The 19,751-nt window shown below is 37.8% G+C and overlaps 3 protein-coding genes across 4 annotated transcripts; 2 read left to right on the top strand and 1 right to left on the bottom strand.

Moving 5' to 3' along the window:
- Positions 1 to 1,157: 1,157 nt before the first annotated feature.
- On the top strand, positions 1,158 to 5,504 carry LOC126378150 (CSC1-like protein 1). Its single transcript, XM_050026342.1, has one exon. It carries the CDS (start codon positions 1,395 to 1,397, stop codon positions 3,633 to 3,635), a length of 2,241 nt encoding a protein of 746 aa, XP_049882299.1. The 5' UTR covers positions 1,158 to 1,394; the 3' UTR covers positions 3,636 to 5,504.
- A 5,354-nt stretch (positions 5,505 to 10,858) lies between these two features.
- On the bottom strand, positions 10,859 to 12,554 carry LOC126378940 (translocon-associated protein subunit beta). Of its 2 annotated transcripts, none has more exons than XM_050027482.1 (3): positions 12,424 to 12,554; positions 11,886 to 12,262; positions 10,859 to 11,466 (listed from the first exon to the last, which is right to left on the bottom strand). In XM_050027482.1, exons 2-3 carry the CDS (start codon positions 12,255 to 12,257, stop codon positions 11,266 to 11,268), a joined length of 573 nt encoding a protein of 190 aa, XP_049883439.1. In that variant the 5' UTR covers positions 12,258 to 12,262; positions 12,424 to 12,554; the 3' UTR covers positions 10,859 to 11,265. The 2 variants fall into 2 exon arrangements, with proteins under 2 accessions (XP_049883439.1, XP_049883448.1); XM_050027491.1 differs by having other exon boundaries at positions 11,886 to 12,258; positions 12,424 to 12,514.
- A 179-nt stretch (positions 12,555 to 12,733) lies between these two features.
- LOC126378157 (centromere/kinetochore protein zw10 homolog) lies at positions 12,734 to 19,572 on the top strand. Its single transcript, XM_050026353.1, has 6 exons — positions 12,734 to 12,958; positions 13,035 to 14,798; positions 14,938 to 15,144; positions 16,861 to 16,990; positions 17,915 to 18,056; positions 19,284 to 19,572. The coding sequence occupies exons 2-6, from the start codon at positions 13,295 to 13,297 to the stop codon at positions 19,497 to 19,499; spliced, it is 2,199 nt and encodes a 732-aa protein (XP_049882310.1). The 5' UTR covers positions 12,734 to 12,958; positions 13,035 to 13,294; the 3' UTR covers positions 19,500 to 19,572.
- Positions 19,573 to 19,751: the final 179 nt, after the last annotated feature.

The raw sequence follows: 19,751 nt of genomic DNA, 5'->3' as shown, positions 1-19,751 counted from the left end.
TAAGTGCATTGTGTACCTGGTTGAATTATACTATATCATGTTAAAAATATAAAATTATTTGATAAATACCTTATGAGACAGACGTACGGGCAATGGCAGCACAGACGACGTTGCAGCTGTGGATTAGTTTTCCAATATCACCTATTTCAGTAAATCCAGTCGACAATTTTGGATTGAAAGATGGCCTGAAATGAAAGATAACATTCATTTATTTATATAAAATTTGTACAACTCATAATTGTTTCGACATATAATAGTTACAGACTAAGTATATTAAGTACATAATATGTAGTTGAATGATAGATAGTATAAACATGTTGTGATAACATGATACAAATATGTTATCTATCTAGCCAGTAGTGAGATGATGCAAGCTAGGCTGAAATTTAAATATAAATTTAAACACCAACAGCCTCTCTCTAACCATCGTCTTCTCAAGCTTTTATTTCTTGGAAACCTGTTAACGTAAAAATAATAACTAGTATTCTTAGTCAGTATTATTGGCGCAACACTAATTTGACTATGACGAATAAAGATATTGGAAAACAAAGAAAAATACGGTTTGTAGTATGACAATTACTCAAAATATATAAAGGTTTAATGCAAATTCATGGCTCAGTTGCGTTGTAACATCAAAATCTATAGGATTGTTTGTATTATTCAATGAATACGGGGTACTAACCTATGAAGTGACAAATACGGTTGATTTCTGTCCTTTCTGGCACCACACTGTACAATACAATACACGGACATGTTGAATAACACTTTTTTCAACTTCAACTTCGATTTAGCAAATCAAATCCTCGTAATTTATCGGCAAAACACAAAATACGATCTCATAAACAGCTACTTGACAGCAGAAGTACCACAAAACACAGCGCATAAAATGGCGAAAAATGGCACGTACCTACAGCTGTTGTGACGTCATCACAAAATGTTGCCATAACTAGAAATAACAAATATATATTTATCTCTTTTACCAAATGAAATTTTGTACTAGTAAAAAAGAGACAAAACGATTATTGACGACCTGTTTCATAAACTACTCATATTTGTATAAGATGATGTTTATATAGTAGAACAGGGCGCCTCCATATAATTTCCTATCTCTATGGTTTTATTTCAAGTGCGAGTTGTTGGTCGGTACTTTACTCACACTTTTTGAACGGACATACACAGTCCCTTCGCGTTCGCTTTGACGAAACGTCATGCATTTTTGTTATCTTTAACAAACAATAAAATCGAGAGCTCCAGATGGTTTTGTGATTTGAGAATTTGTGATCATAATTATAATTTTATACAGTGTTCCAAAAGTGCTTTGTGTTAGTGGGAGTATCATTATGTGAAATACTTTCTCTTTTCGCGGACGAGCGATCTTTGTTGCGACATCAAAAATGAATCGTTTTACGAACGATATACTTTACACCTTGGCGTCAAACAACTCTAATGGGACTGACGATGAAGGCTGCATGCTGATAAATCCTTCTCAAAATGTTATAATAACAGGAGCATACAATGGAATACCGCAGACCTTGATTCTTAACTTGATAGCATGGTCATGTCTAATAGTATTATTCTCTGTTTTGAGACGAACTGCTTGGAACTATGGCCGCATGGCTCTGGTTCAACGGTCGAAAAGTATGTGGACGAACTTATTCTACCGTAGGGGGGATGGGGAGACCCTCGTAGACAGAAGACGAAATAACGACGAGTCTGTTACCATCGATGAAGGATTTTTTACATGGCTGCCTGCCGTATTTCGCTTGAATCGTGAGCAGATACTCGCTAAGTGCGGCCCTGATGCTGTCCACTACCTATCTTTCCAGAGGCACGCAATAACACTAATGTTCATAGTAACACTAGTGTCCATATGCATCATTCTCCCGATTAACTTCTCAGGCACGAATCTAAATGTTGATGCCAGCACCTTCAGTAGAACAACCCTCTCCAACTTAAATGGAAGTTCATATTGGCTTTGGGTGCATACTTTACTGAGTATTTCATTCTTGCCAGTATCAGTGCTCATAATGAGAAGATGTACAGGACGCAAGCCTGTACCTACCTCCATGACTGGAACCATTATGATCAGCAACATAGCAAGAGCCGATCGAAATGAAGCAACAATTAGGGCATACTTTGCTCATAATTTCCCACACATACAAATAGTGGACCTACGCCTTGCTTACAACATTAACAAACTAAATGAAGTCCAAGAAAAGAGAGAAATGGTAACTGAAGCTCTTATTTATACTGATTCCTATTTCAAGAAAACTGGGAAACGTATAACAGTGAAACCCAACTGGTGTGGAAATGAACTTGATGCTTTGGAGTACTACACAAATGAAGAGAAGCGGCTGAAAGATGAAGCTAAGAGGTGCAGAGCTATTGTATTGAATGATCCTTTGGGTATTGCCTTCTTAACTCTACCATCATACCAATTAGCAGAACATGTTATCAACCATTTCACTCTACATCGCGGTTGGGTGTTATCTCATGCCACTAATCCAGCTGATATCATTTGGGAAAATCTTTCTGTGCAGCCAGGTGTATGGTACCTAAAAGCTATCGTCGTAAATTTCTTCCTTTTTATTGTCCTGTTCTTCCTGACCACCCCAGCTTTCGTAGTCAATCTATTCAATACTCTTGTAGCAAAACCAGAAAGTCTTAGCAAAATTAGTAGTTTGATATTTGAGTTTTTGCCGACATTACTGCTTTGGACTATGGCTGCTGTAATGCCTGCGATCGTAGCCTTTTCTGACAAATTCTTATCCCACTGGACAAAATCTCAACAGAACTATTCTATTATGACTAAAACTGTGTCTTACCTCCTGTTGATGACGTTGATCTTGCCGTCGCTGGGTCTCGCTAGTGCGGAAGCGTTCGTGACGTGGACGCTGCATCACGAGAACGACACGATGCGGTGGGACTGCGTGTTCCTCCCCGATAAAGGCGCGTTCTTCGTCAACTACGTAATCACCTCGGGCTTCATCGGTACCGTGTTAGAGCTGATTCGTTTTCCGGAACTCTTCCTTTACGTTTGGTATTTGCTTCAGTCGAAATCGAAAGCGGAAAAAAGTTACGTAAAGAAGGCTATTCTGTACGAATTTCCGTTCGGCGTTCACTACGCTTGGAGTTTAGCTATTATCTCTATCACAATGGTGTACAGCCTCGCTTGTCCTCTAATTGCTCCGTTCGGTTTAATCTACTTGATGCTCAAGCATGTCGGGGACAAACATAATCTTTATTTCGCGTATGGTCCATGCGATATGAGCGGGGTGGGTGGTGGAAGAATCCATGCGACAGCTGTTAGATTAATTCGGGTGGCAGTGTTATTATTGTTGGTTAATATGGCAGCTTGGGCTGGGTTAAGAGCGGGTTTCGAGGCAAGGACCATAATTTTGATAATGGCATCAATTGTCGCGTTCGGGACGTTCTTGCTGCTGAGTCCGTTCCCGAGTTGTACGCCCCCGGCTCCCTTGCAAGAGGAATCGAGTGTACGGTATACAGAGTACGCCGCACCGGTTCTACTCAAACCTGTCGACTCTCCTCTTAGTTCAACGCCGACGACCCCCGACTACGGAGCCTCGTCTCCCGTTACCAATCACTCCTACTCACATGATCCCATTAACATATAAAGCGATCATTAGCAAAAATCTTTAACAATAATTAATCGCGGTACATGTACTTGTATTATGCGATAAACGAAATTTATCGATGACGCTGTAGTCGGTTGATACCGATCGGCTTAGGGCAGGAAGATTAGAGTTTTTTTATAAAGTGTAAATAATGAATGCAATATTTTTCTATTGTACTTTAGTTAGCTGTGGATGATTAAAATCGTTTGTGCTTGTTGTGTTGAACTACACAAATTATTGGATTCACAAAAGACTTCTTTTTTTCAATAAACGCTTGACTTCCGTTAATAATGTTTGAGATATGTCATATGAGTCACGTTTGTAGTCATTTCCAAGTCAATATTCACGTAATCGAGCACCAGCCGGTAGTTCACCTTGATGAACCAACCAATAGTTAATTCATAGACTTGAAGGGTGTCGACTGTCGACCAAAGGAAATGAGGTGATACTCTGGGTTACGCACGAACAAACTACTCGAATTACACCAAATATTCAATTATGTTTTACCCTACTCTTGCACATAAGATTTTAAACACCACTTAATACTATTGTATGTGATTTTTTTTTAAATGGCTGTCTATTTTTTAATTGCTTTATACTTAGAAACGTATTAATTAATAATTTAAATATATGCTTTATTGTAGATATTTTATTGTATCATAAATACACAATTTTCACTTCACAAGGAGTCCTTTTAATTACTTTATAGATGCTACAGTTGCATGGCTCTAACTTGTAGGTAATATACTATCAGTTTTGTCTTTGAGCGTAATTCCTGCCTTTGTTTGGCTGCGCTGCGTGTACGATGACCTAAAATTCTTGCTAATTTGTTCTTGCTAATGGGAAAATTAGATTATCGACTGTGATAACTGAAAATGACGGCAGGTACCGATGAGCGCCGAGAGGGTTTCAAGTAGTGATATTAGTGAAGTTCAGCTGAGTTCCTTTTCGTGTAAATGGCATAATATCATATTAGGAATATTATTTGTCATCAGTTTGCGCAGGAGGTTGTTGTACATTGTTCATTGGTCCAGCGTACCGCAGTTAAATATAGACAAATGTACGCTAGTACACATTTCGGTACAGCTGGCAGGTTTTATTGACTCTCAATTTAGACGTACCTGGCGATATATTTTTTAAACAAAGCGCTATGTTTACGAAAATGATATTGCATCATGGCCGACATTAAAACGGAACGGATTTGGCACTTTGTAGTGTTACACGAGCGCGTTTGATTTTAAATTAACTGCATTCCCAAAGACAGAGATGTATAGTACATATATCACCAGCTACCTATAGTTTGAGATTAGGTCTTCGTATCATTGAGGAAATCTGTAAGACCAAATGTACCTAGGATGTTTTTTACTTCTCTGTCCGCGATGTGTTTGTCGATATATTTCGTGAATCATCAAGAATCAAAAGCGGCAGTAAAAAATATTTCCGAATTACATTTTTTTAGGGCGTGGAAGCATAGCTGATTATCATTTGATCAATATTTACCCACTCACGTGCGTAAACACGTGAATTTGCACTCATATAGTGTAGCTATTGTTAACACATGGAAACCAAATAGGCTTTCACGGAAGCCTTACTTCAGTACCATTTTTCTAATTCCACTTTAAAATAAAGGTTTTTTATCATACCTACTTATATTTAAATTGAATTACTTTATAACATGTTAGCTTCATTCGTTAATTTATTTGGGTTTTTTTTAGATTACTTACCTATTTGTTTTATCTATTATCGACAATTTGCTGACATGCTATATTGCTGCTATTTACGGCGATGACGACGTCTCATGTTTTGTTCATAATTATTGTTCGTATCTCTCTCTTTATTTAAGAGCTGCGCTCTTGTCGGTGGAGTAATCGCCATTCCTCTCTTTTCCCGCCAAATCCTTCACCTCCTGATACGACACGACCTGCACCTTCTCTTTTGTTTCATAAATGTTCTCCTAGGTGTTGGTGTTGTTGTCGGTGGGTTGTTCGTATACTATGTCGCCTCTAAACTGCTGCAATAGTCAAAGGATCAATGGACCAGCCCGCCCATTCTGTCACCATTATGGTTTATTCAACAAATCAAATTTCCGTACTGTTTGCCAGAACAGTTTTGCACCTTGATATTTCACATTGCACGAAACAAATAATTGAATAGTCAGTCATTATCTAACTATTATTGTTATGCCATGTGTCGCTGATCGCACGTTAGTCATTCCGCTAAGTTCAGAGTTTACATTCCGTCTTGTCTTCCGTATGATAATATCAAACAGTATTTACTGAATGCAGTTGGAATTATAATCTTTATTTAATCAATGTTATTGTTTGGTTTCGTTCTAGTCGTTCAATTTGGATAACCTCAAAACCTACATTGGAACGATTCTAGTAGTTTCTATCGATTTTGTCCGCCGTAACGGTCATTGTTTGATATCCTAGTCTCTGATGAAATAGTGTTCAGTTCAAATTTCACCTGCGATGTTGCTCTACTGACATTATTAGAACTCTCCTATCTTGACTCTAGAATATTTTGAATGTATGGTAGTTGTTTTTATGTATTGATGGTCTGTTGTTAGTTTTAGATCAGCACAGGTTAAATATCTTAAGTTATCTATTAATTATTTGAAAATCCACAACGCGCCGAAATGAACGTGACGGCAGCGCCATCAAATGGTTGTTTTTATTAATTAATATGCTTTCAAAGTAAGTAATACTAAAAATCCTTTTAATGTTGATGATTGCCTTTGCTTACTGATTATGTTAAACCTCTATATTATCGCACATTTCTAATCCCTTGTCAAATTCCCAATAATATTTCTCGATAAGTACCTGTTACAAATAATGTTGATATAACAAAATGTACATCCATACTATTAACGACTGCTTTAAATTAGCTAATTCGTGCTAATCATTCGCTCCAATTTGTAGTCCCAGCGAAACCAGTGTCTAAAACAAAGAAGTAAGTAGTCAAATTCTCGTCAAATTAGAAAGGCAAGTTACATAAATCGTCTAGTAAGAGACTACATACACATTGAATAAGAACTGTAACACGATTTCAGTTTTCAAGGCAAGCAAGATGGCCACCAGAAGTTAATAGCCGAAAAGTCATAAAGTAATCGAATAACCGTAAAGAAAGATGTATACATTCAATTGAGATTTGAAACATCGCTGTTCACTTTCATGCGAGGTTACAAAGAAGTCCGAAATGATTTCATCATTACATACTTACGTTGATTTCTTGAGTAGGGATTCTAATCAGACAACGACCGATGGGGCCGCGCGCGACTACATTCCAGTTATATGGTCACATATTACTCTCATGTATTACGCGGTTTAGAACCCTGTCGCGTTAACTTATTGGACACAATTGAATCTAAAGTCTCATTCAATATTAAGTGCGTTTCTGCGACAAGCTTCTAAGGTATGTAACATAGTTATCGTAACTGTACACATTCGCGTCATAGTATCGTCGATTCCAAGTACCTTAACCAGTTTTTCTTTTCCGACAAGTTAAAGCAAATATTTTACGTGATTCGTTTAATTTTCCTTCTCACATTATAATAGTAGAACTCGTTTTCATTTTACCTGTGTTAATCGTGTTCCGTAACACATGTACAGTCATGAGCAATATCATGTACCCGCTTTAGAACCCTGTCGCACTATCATATATGACATTTAATGAGACTTACGGTTTAATTTGTCAAAAAAGCTAATGTGACATGGTTTCAAAGTACATACATATAAGTACTCGTGACCGTAGATGTCAATTAGTCACACACACCTGAGACAAAGTGTTTTGTTAAGTATACATTAATATTGCTCATGCCTATGGTACTAATTTTTTGAACACTTGAGACACTATCATCAACTTTTATTGTACAATTTGTTAATGTTATCAATAATCCACATGATTTAGCTTCTGGATTATTAGAGCCAATACATTCCTTCATAAAAAATATCAGATTCCTTAATGATGTTATGTTTACCAATCAAAGAGGTACCATACGTAATGAATCATAATTTTATTGAAACTACATATTTAATGGTTATCAAATTCTCATTTGATCAAGCTCTTGGATGGATGAGTCACTTAAGGCAGTAGGTCACTAATTTATATGCGCAGAGTATCAATGCTAATATTATAGCGACGAGTAGGCATACTATTGCGCCGCGTACATGCACATGTTATTTGCACAAATTCTAATTTGCAAAAAGTAGTACTATCTAAATAAATGTATGATTGTATCTTAGAACAAAAAATATCTTAGGATATTTTGTCTTTTTGCAATTATCCAGTTTCAATTCAATTCACCTAAGTTGGTAAGACGACGTAATTGGAATTTTCTTAACTTGTGCAAATTAATATTTGTGCGAATTTGTGATCCGGACAGGCTCGGGTTCCGCGCTGCACATATCAAGAGCTTTGACCCATAGACGCAGCGAATGCCATCTTCTACTACTAGACAAACATTGTACGGCTGGTGGGAATCTGCTATCCGCACCGCGGGTGCAGGATAGCTCGTGTAGCGCGAGTTCGAGCCATATTCATTAGTGAATAGAACAGTAAAATAACAGTAAAGTTTTCAACTTGAAAATACCTATTCATTGAATGACACTTGATAGATTACTGGACTTTCCTTTTAACGAGTGATTTAGTAAACGCTTCAGTTTAAGTGAAATTATTGTATCATTTTTCGTTAATAGCTACTTGTTATAAAGTAATTATGATCAGTATTATTTGCTGATCTTTCGATGCGTAGGAGTTTTAGATTTGTTATTGTATACGTTCTCATTCAAGTTGTGTTATTTAAAATATATGTATATATAACGAATGAGAATGCCTTATTGCCTGTTAGAAATGTACCTGTTTATCTAGATTTTATTAATTAATGTATTAGTTATCCTTTAGCTTTTTCCTCCCGTAACTTTGTAAAACAATCAAATTTTTACAAAATTGTGGTTTGATTCGTAACTTTTATATCTTTGTTACTTTTAATTTAACATTTTCGTATTTCAACAGTATTCAAAAATATTAAAGAGGCAAAATCTTGCAATTAGCCTTTCAAACTTTCTAATTTATTCCTAATGTTAATAATTACTAAATTATAATAATATTATAAAGTGCATTATGATTTCATAATAAATTGCTGTATATGGTATTGTAATTGGTCCTCTTATTCGGTGAAAATATATGGATGCATAATAAACCTACGCCAAAGATAAAGAAGCGCTATGAATACCCAGTTTTACTTAGCAACTTAATTTATCTTATCAATTTTCAATGATCATGCATACTATCTACCTAATAACTTATTTGTGTGTTATAACATTTTTAGTTTCTAAACAGATTGAACCTAATATATATATTGTTGCACAGATGATACTTGTGTACTCGCAATTTATGTACATATAATAAGCTTTTAAATAAATTGTTTTTATACAACTATTTTATTTACTTCCCTTCCGGTATCACGATATTGAAAACTAACAGTCGCTCGTTTAAAACAAAACAGATAAATAAAGCTAATGAATTTGCAAATTTTTATGAAAAAAGTCGACTCAAATCCGCTCTATCACGGTATTCACTGTAAAAAAATTCTGTGAAAAAAATGTTTTTCAAACACTGCTCATCGTGAACGTGAATACGGTTTATATCTATGCTGGAAATAAAGCCAGTGGCCCCACGCGCGTACTCGCGACTGTGACTTACTTTCTTAATAGCTCACACAGTTTTAATTCTAATCCATATTGGCAGAGTATCAGAACTCTTGGTCACGTACCTACTGAACTATTTAGTTTTTCAAACGTCTAAAAGGCAAGTGCAATAATTCAAAATCTGTGGATTCGATATTTAAGTAAGATTATGGAGCGCTGCCCACTAGGCAGTCGGAGCGAGACAACGAAAATAAGTAGCTGCCTTCTATTTAACGTTCTACGTAGCCTATGCAGTGGCTATACTTGCCTATAGCCTAAGCACAGGCCCAGAACAGATAAACCTAAGGGTCGAATCAAAGAATTCAAGTAAAAATTTATTGGAAACAAAATACTACGCTAAACAGAGATTCCCTCGCCATGGTCTGCGTAAGTCCGTGTTGCTCTATACTCGCCTCACTAGGAAAATACTTGGTCCTTGTAGGAATAGGCAAAGAGCAACGCTGGGAGGTCCGAAGAATAGGATAAGCCGATAAGGACAGTGAGGAGCGATTGGTACCTACTACGTTCTATGGTTAGAATTATCATAATACGGTAATTCGGTCACTAGATGGCACCTATTTCCATACAAAGTCAAAGACCAAGTATAGAATAGACGGAGCGTATTTAAGACGAAAGAAAAACATAGGTTTTGTCTTTCGCACTCATATGAGCCGTCATAAGTTAAAAAGAGATAAATATACTATCGTCGTAACGTCTTTTGTACTCGCGTAGCGGGTTTGTTATAGAAAACGTAGGTACCTATTGTATATGTTTTTGTATCAAGACAATACAAAGACCTTCTTTGAGATAATACAAAGTGGTTTCAAAGTTGAACAGAATGTTAATTGAATTGCGATTGCCACGCCATCTATCATAATTAAAAGTATTAATAATAAGCTGTATAATTTTTCTTGGTTCAAATATATTAAAAATTACCTTATAATATGTATTTTACACATAAAATAAGTAAAATATTGCAAAAGGTAATTTTTATGGACTCAAAAATATTCTCTAAACTGCTTCACCAGCAGCATTCTTTTTTATGAATATCTCAAATTGATACATGTAGCGACATCTACTAGCACATGAAGTATAGTAAATCTAAAATGTATGGAAGGAAAGGGACGGACGAAGCCTGGGCAACATGGACTTGCTCTATGTAGGTGATTATTAAAAAAAATACTAAACATGTTTTTTTTACAAAAAGTACTTTTTCTTGATACTTAATTATCAAGTGTTCAGGAACATTATTATTTTGGGGTTAAAATGAGAAGTAAAACTTTTGTCTAATGAAATCGCGAATATTTTTTTGACATTGGTCTAATTTCACCCCCTTTCGGGGTTGCGTTTAAACCTTACCTTAATCATCCTTAACTTAAAAGAAACCTTACCTTCTTCCTAAATTCCTGTTTCACTAAATTCCTTTTATTTTTATGAAATGTTTCCTCGTTTTGTCGGTGGCAAATACGCAAACCGCGTCATGCCAAAAAAAAAAAAAACCTTACCTTAATCATCCTTAACTTAAAAGAAAACAAATTTAAAAAAAACTTATTTTTTATTGTTCGTATAAATTATAACAATGTAAAGATGAAGATGAACAATTGAAGTGATGATTTGATGATAATCAAGCACTGCTAATGTGATACGCATTATTCGATATTAAATCACAACATTGAATGACATGCTACAAGCAATAAAAATTATATACAAATTGTGCTAACTTCTAATCTTAAACAATCAAAACATTGTGTTAACATAACACAATTTGATACATCTATAACTGTTTTAATGAAAAATTATGGTTCTTTAATTCATTTTGATAAAACATATTGCTACAACACCCAAGACAGTACAGGACAAATAACACCCTATACTGAAAGGTTAATAGACTAACTACCTAAATGCATATAACATTAGCAAAGGCCTATTAATTAACTAACTACCTAGTGGCCTTTCTTGGGTTTGGCAAGCTTTTCATATTTGCTCTTTGATGAGTACCAGAGGCCAAACGGAATAGCGAGGGACGGCAGGGTCATGACGGCAAATGCGGCCCAGTCCAGGATGTGGGATGAGAACTTGCGATCGAAGTCCTTGTAAGCTACGATAGCCCCCTCACCTGGTGAGCTGCTGAATGAGTACTGGATCTAGAAATTAAAGAAAATAATGTTTTTAAAACTGTGTAGATATTAAAAAAATATTTATATTTTAACTATATGGAATGAAATCAAGTAGTAATAAAAAAGATATCTATAATAAATATGCAAACTGCATAATGCTAAGAAGAAGAAAAAGAAAAGTAATCAAATAATTAAAATGCAATTATTTTATGAAATAAATAGAAAAAAATATTCTTCTAAGGGATCCTGTTATTTTGGTTTAGTTAATTTGATAGGGACTATTTTCTAATCATTAAACAAAATTATTAATAGACAAATAACAATTGATTTCACTGATAAATAATTCAATTGTTTATAATTTAATAACCTTCCCACTAGGACCCAGGCCTTCCCTAAAAAAGTAAATCTACAAGCAGTTATACAAAATAATAATAATGTATGTTTACCTCAGTAGCATCTTCACTGGGTCTGTACTGAACTTCAGCAGAGGAGAAATTGAAGTATCCAGATCTGTTTGACCGGACAGTCACTACATGAGATACATTGGTCTGAGGAGCGATTCTATCAATCTCAGCCGACAGCTGGCCGCCCGCAACAGTGAACGCCTCCGGGTGGAAGCCATTGTCTACCAGCTTCACGTCCACGGCGGGGGCAGTTCCAACGTTGTACAGTGTGTATTTCACCAAGATATCCATATTCTCCACTAGGTACTTGTTCAGCACTTGTTTGGATACCAGTAGCCGAGCAACCGTCGGCTCATCGTCAGCCGACACCGCGGCGGCTATGATAAGAACCAACGACAACAATTTCGCAGCCATTCTGTCTGAAAACACCGAATTGGAATCTGGTAAGTAGGTCTGCAAATAAGTCTTGAATTGAACACCGAAATTCGCAGTAAATTAAATGAAACACTGCTTAATACGTCTATGTAATCATTATTCACAAAGAAAACTGTAAGTAAATTGAGGAATTCACGAACATTACCTTGTTTCTCCGTATTATTCAACGAAATAAATCCGAAAGGAGAAATTATTGCGATGACAGATTTTCGTACGTGGCTGACGTTTCACTCCACGCGTCCGAAAATTATTGCCAACGTCAAGTACATTTCACAGTTATGGGTGCGTTCGTGACAAAATTAAAATAGTTGACATTTTCTAAGGGGCTGTTTGCATGCGCGTTTATTAGACGATTATTACTATCTCTTTCTTTTGTATAAGATGACATGAAATAGGTATAGAAAATCAGTTCAGAAATCTGGTGGGTAAAACAAAAAAATGTATATAACAATTTTTCGAACGAAAGTTCTAAACGTCAAAAAATACGTGTTTGTTTTCTCGACCGTATATTTTGGGAAAAAATGGGTTTCTGCAAAGATTCCTTCTTTCTTTAGGAAAATACGTGATTGCAAAGCAGAAAGGTGATAATAGGTTTTATTTTTAAGTTAAACTATGACCGAGGAAGAAGATGTTACCAAAAAACCCGAAGCTGAACCACTAGATGACAAAGCTCTGGAAAAGTATGCATATGTTTTATATTTAATGTAAATTTTGTGTACATTCAATTCCATTCATTCTGAATATGCTTTGTTATAGATTAGCCGTTGAAGAGTTGATGCGGGAGGCAGTTCAAGGAGCTGCGAGAGCCGAAATAGTGGGCCCCTCAGGCTGGATCAAAAACCAACCCCAAAGAACCAATAAACGCTTCCTTGTGAACACGCTACGGCATGCTGTAAGCTCCAACAAGTATCACAGTTCACGAAAATCTCACAGACATTCAAACAATAGATCACCAAAGCGTGATAGACACTCGGATTCAGCAATTTCTAAAGAAAAGTTAAAGAAAAAACACTAAAATGACAGACTTTAAAATAGATGAATTTTTACAAACAACTTTTGATGTTAAGGATACAATTTGGAAACCATCAGAGAAAGTACCACTTATAATAAAAGAAATAGATCAACTCAAATCAGACTTGAGACAGTTCTTGAGCAATAGTGATTATGATGTAGCAGCTATCCTGAAAGAGGGTAAGGAGTTATGTGATGAAAGCAAAGCTTTGGTGGATGACATGGAATCCTGTAAGCAGGAGATAGAACAAGAGACTATGGCTGAAATCCTGAAGTCTATTGAGAACCATGATACACTAGTTAGAGAGCTTCAACGTGTGAACTTTGCTATAAATATCCTGTATGATGTGGTGCAGTGTGGCAAGTATGTCAAAGAATTTGATGATGGCAGAGAAGCACAAAGCTTTACAAGAGCCATTGAAGCAGTGTATGACTTGTTGCAGTATATAGAGACACCCGCCGAAGGATTCCAACAGTTAGACCTCTATGAGAGCACAAAGCACACAGCTCAGCTAATCCTCGATAGCTTGCTACATGACTTATTTTTAGAGTGGGACCAGATGGTGTCATGGACTACAAAACCTGGCACTCGAAAGACTATTGTTACAATAACACTCAAAGTAGAGGACACTTTGGCTACATGCGATATTCTGAATGCTTTAGTCAAAAGCAAAAAGTTTGTCGAAAAAGTTACAGAGTTTTCATCTTTTCTAATGAAAGATGTCCTTGTGCCAATCATTCACAATGATTGTACAGTATTTGCTGAAACTGATGAGTTGATGACAGTTACAATAAATCACAAACCCAATTTTAAACCTCCGTACGATGCTGTTATATCCAATTTAAGGTTATTGTTTCACTACCTGAGTAACAGGTTGAACATAGAGTTTATGAGGGACAATACCATAATGAGTATGATAGGTAAGAAAATAAGTAACGAATTCAGGGAGGTTCTAGTGAAAGACTGTCTTATTGACACAATTCCGAACAATATTAACGAACTACAAAGTTATGGGAGAATCACTTCAGAAATTGAAGATTTCCAGCATTTTTTGGCTATTGTCAAGATATTTCCTGATGAGCGCTTCTCTATACTTCAATATGTGGACAATATTGATGTTCTATTTGCAAATAAATCCAGTCAGTATTTTCTGGAGACTGCTCGTACAATTATGCTGAAAGATTTGAGTATGACAATGTCTATAGGGGTTGAGAGCATACCAGATGACACTCAGCCTGGTACCAGTGTTGATGAAGACAGTGAGGAAGCGTTGAAAATTCTTGAGAAGACAATTCCAAAGAGTTTGTTTTACTTCCCTCGGTGCATGATATCAAAGACCGCTCAAGAATTGTTGAACTTAGTGTATGTGATGATGGAACAAGCAGTGCAGTGCTCTGATGTGGTGTGTAAGAAGCTGTATCACACAACGCGGCTGGTGTTTGAGCTGTATGATGCTGTGGTACCATACCATCATGAGAATTATCTCCAGACAATTCCTCAATATGTTGGTAAGTATACTTTTAAATTTTGGTTAAAGTGTTTCTCAAGATTCACAAGTCACTTATTGGTAACTTTAAAAATAAATAAATAAAAAAGTACCCAATAGGCACTGCCAAAATAACCCTTTTGTGTTACTAAACTTTCCAGCATTATTCCACAACAACTGTATGTACCTGGCTCACAACCTGCAAACATTCGGAGACAAGTGGCTGATGCTGATGGAAGGCCGAGAGCTGGACTACGCCATCAGCTTCGTAGACCTGGTTCAGAAGTTGCGAGACCTTGGGTACAAGCACCTTACCATACATATGCAGCAGCAACGGAAGCAGATCCTGGATAATATCCGGTCTTCAGGTGGGCCATGTTTTATTTGGTATTTATAGGGCGAATGTGTAAAGTCTAAACTTATTTATATTTACATGACGTCCAGAAAGTTGGCTCATCCATTGCATTACAATGGGTACCATCTCATATAGGGTTGAGAGGCAATGAAATGGCAGATCGACTTGCCAATGATGGAGTTTGTAGTGGTCGGGATGTGCTATGTAAACCATACGCCTCTGAACTGTTTCGAGATATCAGAACTATTTGTTACCAAAGATGGCAAGACTACTTTATAGAGCGCTCGGCAGACAAAGGCATATGGTATAGATCTATACAAAACCTGCCAAATATCAAACCTTGGTTTGATGGTGCTGGTTTGTCGAGGGGCACTTTAATTTCGGCATTTAGAGTTCGTTCTGGTCACATGCCACTTAATAAATTTTACTTTTTAATGAGGAAGAGGGACTCGCCCAATTGTACACGCTGTGGGACTGTCGAGGATCTTATGCATTTCTTGGTGGAGTGTGACCGGAACAAACAGATTAGAAGGAAATTATTCCACCAAAATCTACATGGAGGAGAGATTGTGTGCCTCTTGGCAGATCCAGTGTCCGTAGCGGCAAGGCTTGTATATAAATACTGTACTGTGTCTCTTAGGAATAACAATCCCTGAACAGCATGGTGTAGTGCTGTAATGGTATTCTTTTGTAGATTGATGATTTGATCATCATTAAACGCTCTAAACTATGAGGCTGGCATAACCACCAAGAGTGGCTCAAGCCTCGACAAAAATTAGATTTAAAAAAAAAAAAAAAATAAACTTAAGACTTAAAGTAGTGACGAGAATAGAGAAATTGTTACTTAGATGATTTGGACATGTAGAGAGAAAGGATAAAAGTAGACTTACGAAACAGATTTATGAAGGAGGTGTAAGTGGTAGAGTAGAAAGAGGAAAACCTAGGCTTACATACCACGATTAGATCCAGGTTATTTAAAATGAAGGCGTGGTCGTCAAGAGTATTCAAAACCAGTGAGCATGCATGATGTCTTTGATGAGAGTGGAGGAAGTGAAAAGTGGAAACGAGAAATAGGCGTATGTAATGTATGTGTGTGTTCTTTTTTGATGAATTGCTTTGATGTGCCCTTTCCAGACTCCCAGGACCTTTATGATTTGCTAGAAGGATTCAAATTGTTTTAGTCTTAAGGCCGCAATTTTGGAAGTGACTAACAGAAGTGATGGTGCTATTCTGTGGTGCCAATACTACAAATAATGGTGCTAGTACTGTTTAACCGAAAGACGTAATATACGATCCCGACGACCCGATTACTCTAAAATAGAGACGGCCAATCAGCTCGCGACACCAAACACTTCAGAATCCCGAAACCGACCCCGCCGGCGTGATCGACGATTTCCCTCATTCAGCGCATATCGTTATCAACCCACTGGGGTCGATTAATTATTTCAAATATTCTTCCTCTCAGACGACGCCCTGAGCCTAGGTTCGCGCCCAACTGGGCACCCTCAGGCCAATTGTCTTAAATTTTGTACCGGGTATCCTCAGGCCAATTGTCTTAAATTTTATACCGGGTGAGAACCCTCAGCGCCCCCCATTTGTCCGGCCAAGTAGTTAATGCCATCCGCGGCAAATCTGCAATATGTCACGTCAAAAAAAAATATTCTGTTTATCGGCTCTGTTCCTTATTCATCTTCGTCAACTCACGTGCTACATAATAATATTGTTTCAGATCTGAACTGCATTGTGGTGAAGGACGTACTGGGCGACAACGCGGAGGCGGCGGTCAGGCAGTGCATGCGACAGCTTCAGCTGTTGAAGAACGTGTGGATCGGCGTGTTCCCCGCCAACGTCTTCACAAGGTATCGATGCTGTTTATCATTTATTCATCATCAGCCTATTAACGTCCCCACTGGTGGGGCACGGGCCTATGGATGGATAGGGAGATCGGGCCTTAAACCATCACGCGGGCCCAGTGCGGATTGATGGTTATTAACGACTGCTAATACAGCCGGGAGCAACGGCTTGACGTGTCTTCCGAAGCACGGAGGAGCTCGAGATGAAAACTTTTGTTTTTTTTTTTTGGTCACCCATCCTATGACCGGCCTTTGCGAAAGTTGCTTAACTTCAACAATCGCAGACCGAGCGCGGTTACCGCTGCGCCACCGAGCTCCTCGATGCTGTTTATATTATTGGTAAAATGTTAGTCATGCCATGCAAGTGGTCAATTAAGTATCGCAATGTTGGTACCGCCTGCGAGTCAGCCCACCGGGTGAGACACTTTACAGGTAGGCCCAGGAGCGACTCCAGACAGACAGTACGTGTCTTGATGGAGGTGTAAGGTCGGCGAGCGTGACCGTGTCGAGCGTGACCGTGGTCGGTGAGCGTGAGGGAAAAATCAGCGTGTACTTTCACATATTAGACGTACATACATAAACATACATACATACATAGAATAAGGAATAATAATACTTATAGAACGGCAAAAAAAAACTCTCCGCCCCCCACCAGCGTCAGAGCTAGGTTTACCTCACCCCTCAAACAAAGTTAAGACTTGAATCGTGTGGTGTCAGACGTCACACACACAGATGCGCGTGTACGATAACGTCAATGTGTGGTGTCTGCGTAAAACGAGGTTGTTTGTATGAGGTGTCTAGGGTGTGGCATTACACCACCGGATCTTCATTATTTTTCCATATTTTTTTTGGACTAATGATTTGTCATTGTTTTGGAGGTTTTCCTTTGTTATTGACCCACAATCCCTGACCAAAATATTACTCTCATAGGCTAATGGGCACACTAGTCAACATGCTGGTGGACGAACTGATCCACCGCGTGTGCACCGCCGAGGACATCTCCGCCGAGATGGCCGCGCAGCTCTCAGACATGTACTCGCTCGTCGTGCAGAAGGCGCCCACTCTCTTCCAGGTATGATAAACCTAAAGCAGCATCACGGCAGAAGTGTATAGTAAATATAGGTATACACAACCAATTGTCGCCAGATATGTTTAAGTGCCGTGCAATTGGAAACGAGCCTATTGCTATTAACCGGTCACATATCCTAGAAACCACGTGATATAGGGCACTACAACATTAAACAATTAAAGGAACTATTTAAATTCAACAAAAACACAAATTTAAGAGGGCACTCACTGAAACTGTACAAGCCTCCATGTGCAAGCAACCCCAGAAAACATTTTCTTCCCAACCGCGTAGTGGACTCATGGAATAAGCTTCCAGAGTCAGTGATCAGTGCACCATCAGTGAACTCATTTAAGAATAGACTTGACGAACATTATAAAAAAACAAAAACCCAAGTGCAGTGACGTACACGCATCAGCCTATGCTGCTAGTGTACTTAATAAATAATAATAATAATATCAACTATCTATGATCCAAACATGAATTCAAACTCATAAAGTTGAATTCAGTGGTTAAGAGCCCGAAACGGTATTCGTACCCGTGACACGCGTAAGTCACGCGTTGTCCGAACACATAGCATACAGAAACCCACGGCCGTTAACCCTAAGGGTGGGCTCTAAGTAATCAAAGAAAATTCTTGATACGAAGTCCTAAGATCATTGACCTCGTATATAAAGAAATAGACTACCAATCTCTGTATAAAAAGTGTCCGCGGCGCACCTAGTCACTAAGCGACGGAGTCTCACATACATAAACTGACGCCTATTTCCCACCGGGGTAAGCAGAGACACACTCCTCTTATGCTTCCTCCACATTCATCAATCGCGACCGAGTCGCAAGATCGAATTTTGTCGCAATGGGCATAATGAACTAATGACGATACTGTATAACCAATATTGTTCTTTATTTTAACAGCCATAACATCTTAATTTGAGGGAACAACAAACAAACGAACAAACTTATATTATCTACATAACTTAATGTATATGTATTTACAACAAAGTTCGGACGCTTTTTTAGAAAAAAATCTGCAGCGATTGTCAGTCTATTTCTTTATAGTATGTCAGTGCCTAAGCTGGATGAAATGAACCTTACGGTGACAAGGGATCCTATCGCTTATAGCAAATGTCCATCATACGTCCCATTGTTAAATAATTATTAAGTAAATTATCTATCTTGGCCTCAATAAAGACTATAGTCGAAATAATTATAATTTATTATTTTTATTTACAGGACCCATCAGACGTAGAGAAGTACGTCAAAATCTGGATCAAGCTTCAGGAGTTGATCTTTGTCCTTGGAGGGTCTCTCAAGGACATCGAAGCCCACTGGGCCGACGGCTCCGGCCCCCTCGCCATTCACTTCCGCACTGAGGAGCTTCGCAACCTCATCAAAGCACTATTCCAAAACACCCAGTTCCGGGCTAATTTATTGTCGAAAATAAAGTAATATACTTAATTCACTTGGTTACCCTAGCTGTCTCCTGAATATAATGAAACGATAATATATGGTGTTAAATGATTTTTGTGGTTTTATTATTAGTTTATGACAGTCCGGCCCGCCGGAGGCCCGTGTTGCTTATACTTGCAAGGTTATCATTGATTTACGGGCCAGTCTGTGTGTGTGATGCCAAAGCGCGCGGAGGTCCATGTTGCTATATGGTGTGATGCTACAATTCCCATGGCAAACGTTTTTCAACCG

This window comes from Pectinophora gossypiella, chromosome 2 (genome assembly GCF_024362695.1).
Source record: "Pectinophora gossypiella chromosome 2, ilPecGoss1.1, whole genome shotgun sequence".
Classification (NCBI taxonomy): Eukaryota; Metazoa; Arthropoda; class Insecta; order Lepidoptera; family Gelechiidae; genus Pectinophora; species Pectinophora gossypiella.
Note: the sequence above shows the minus strand (reverse complement) of the source record. Positions and strands in the feature narration are given on the sequence as shown.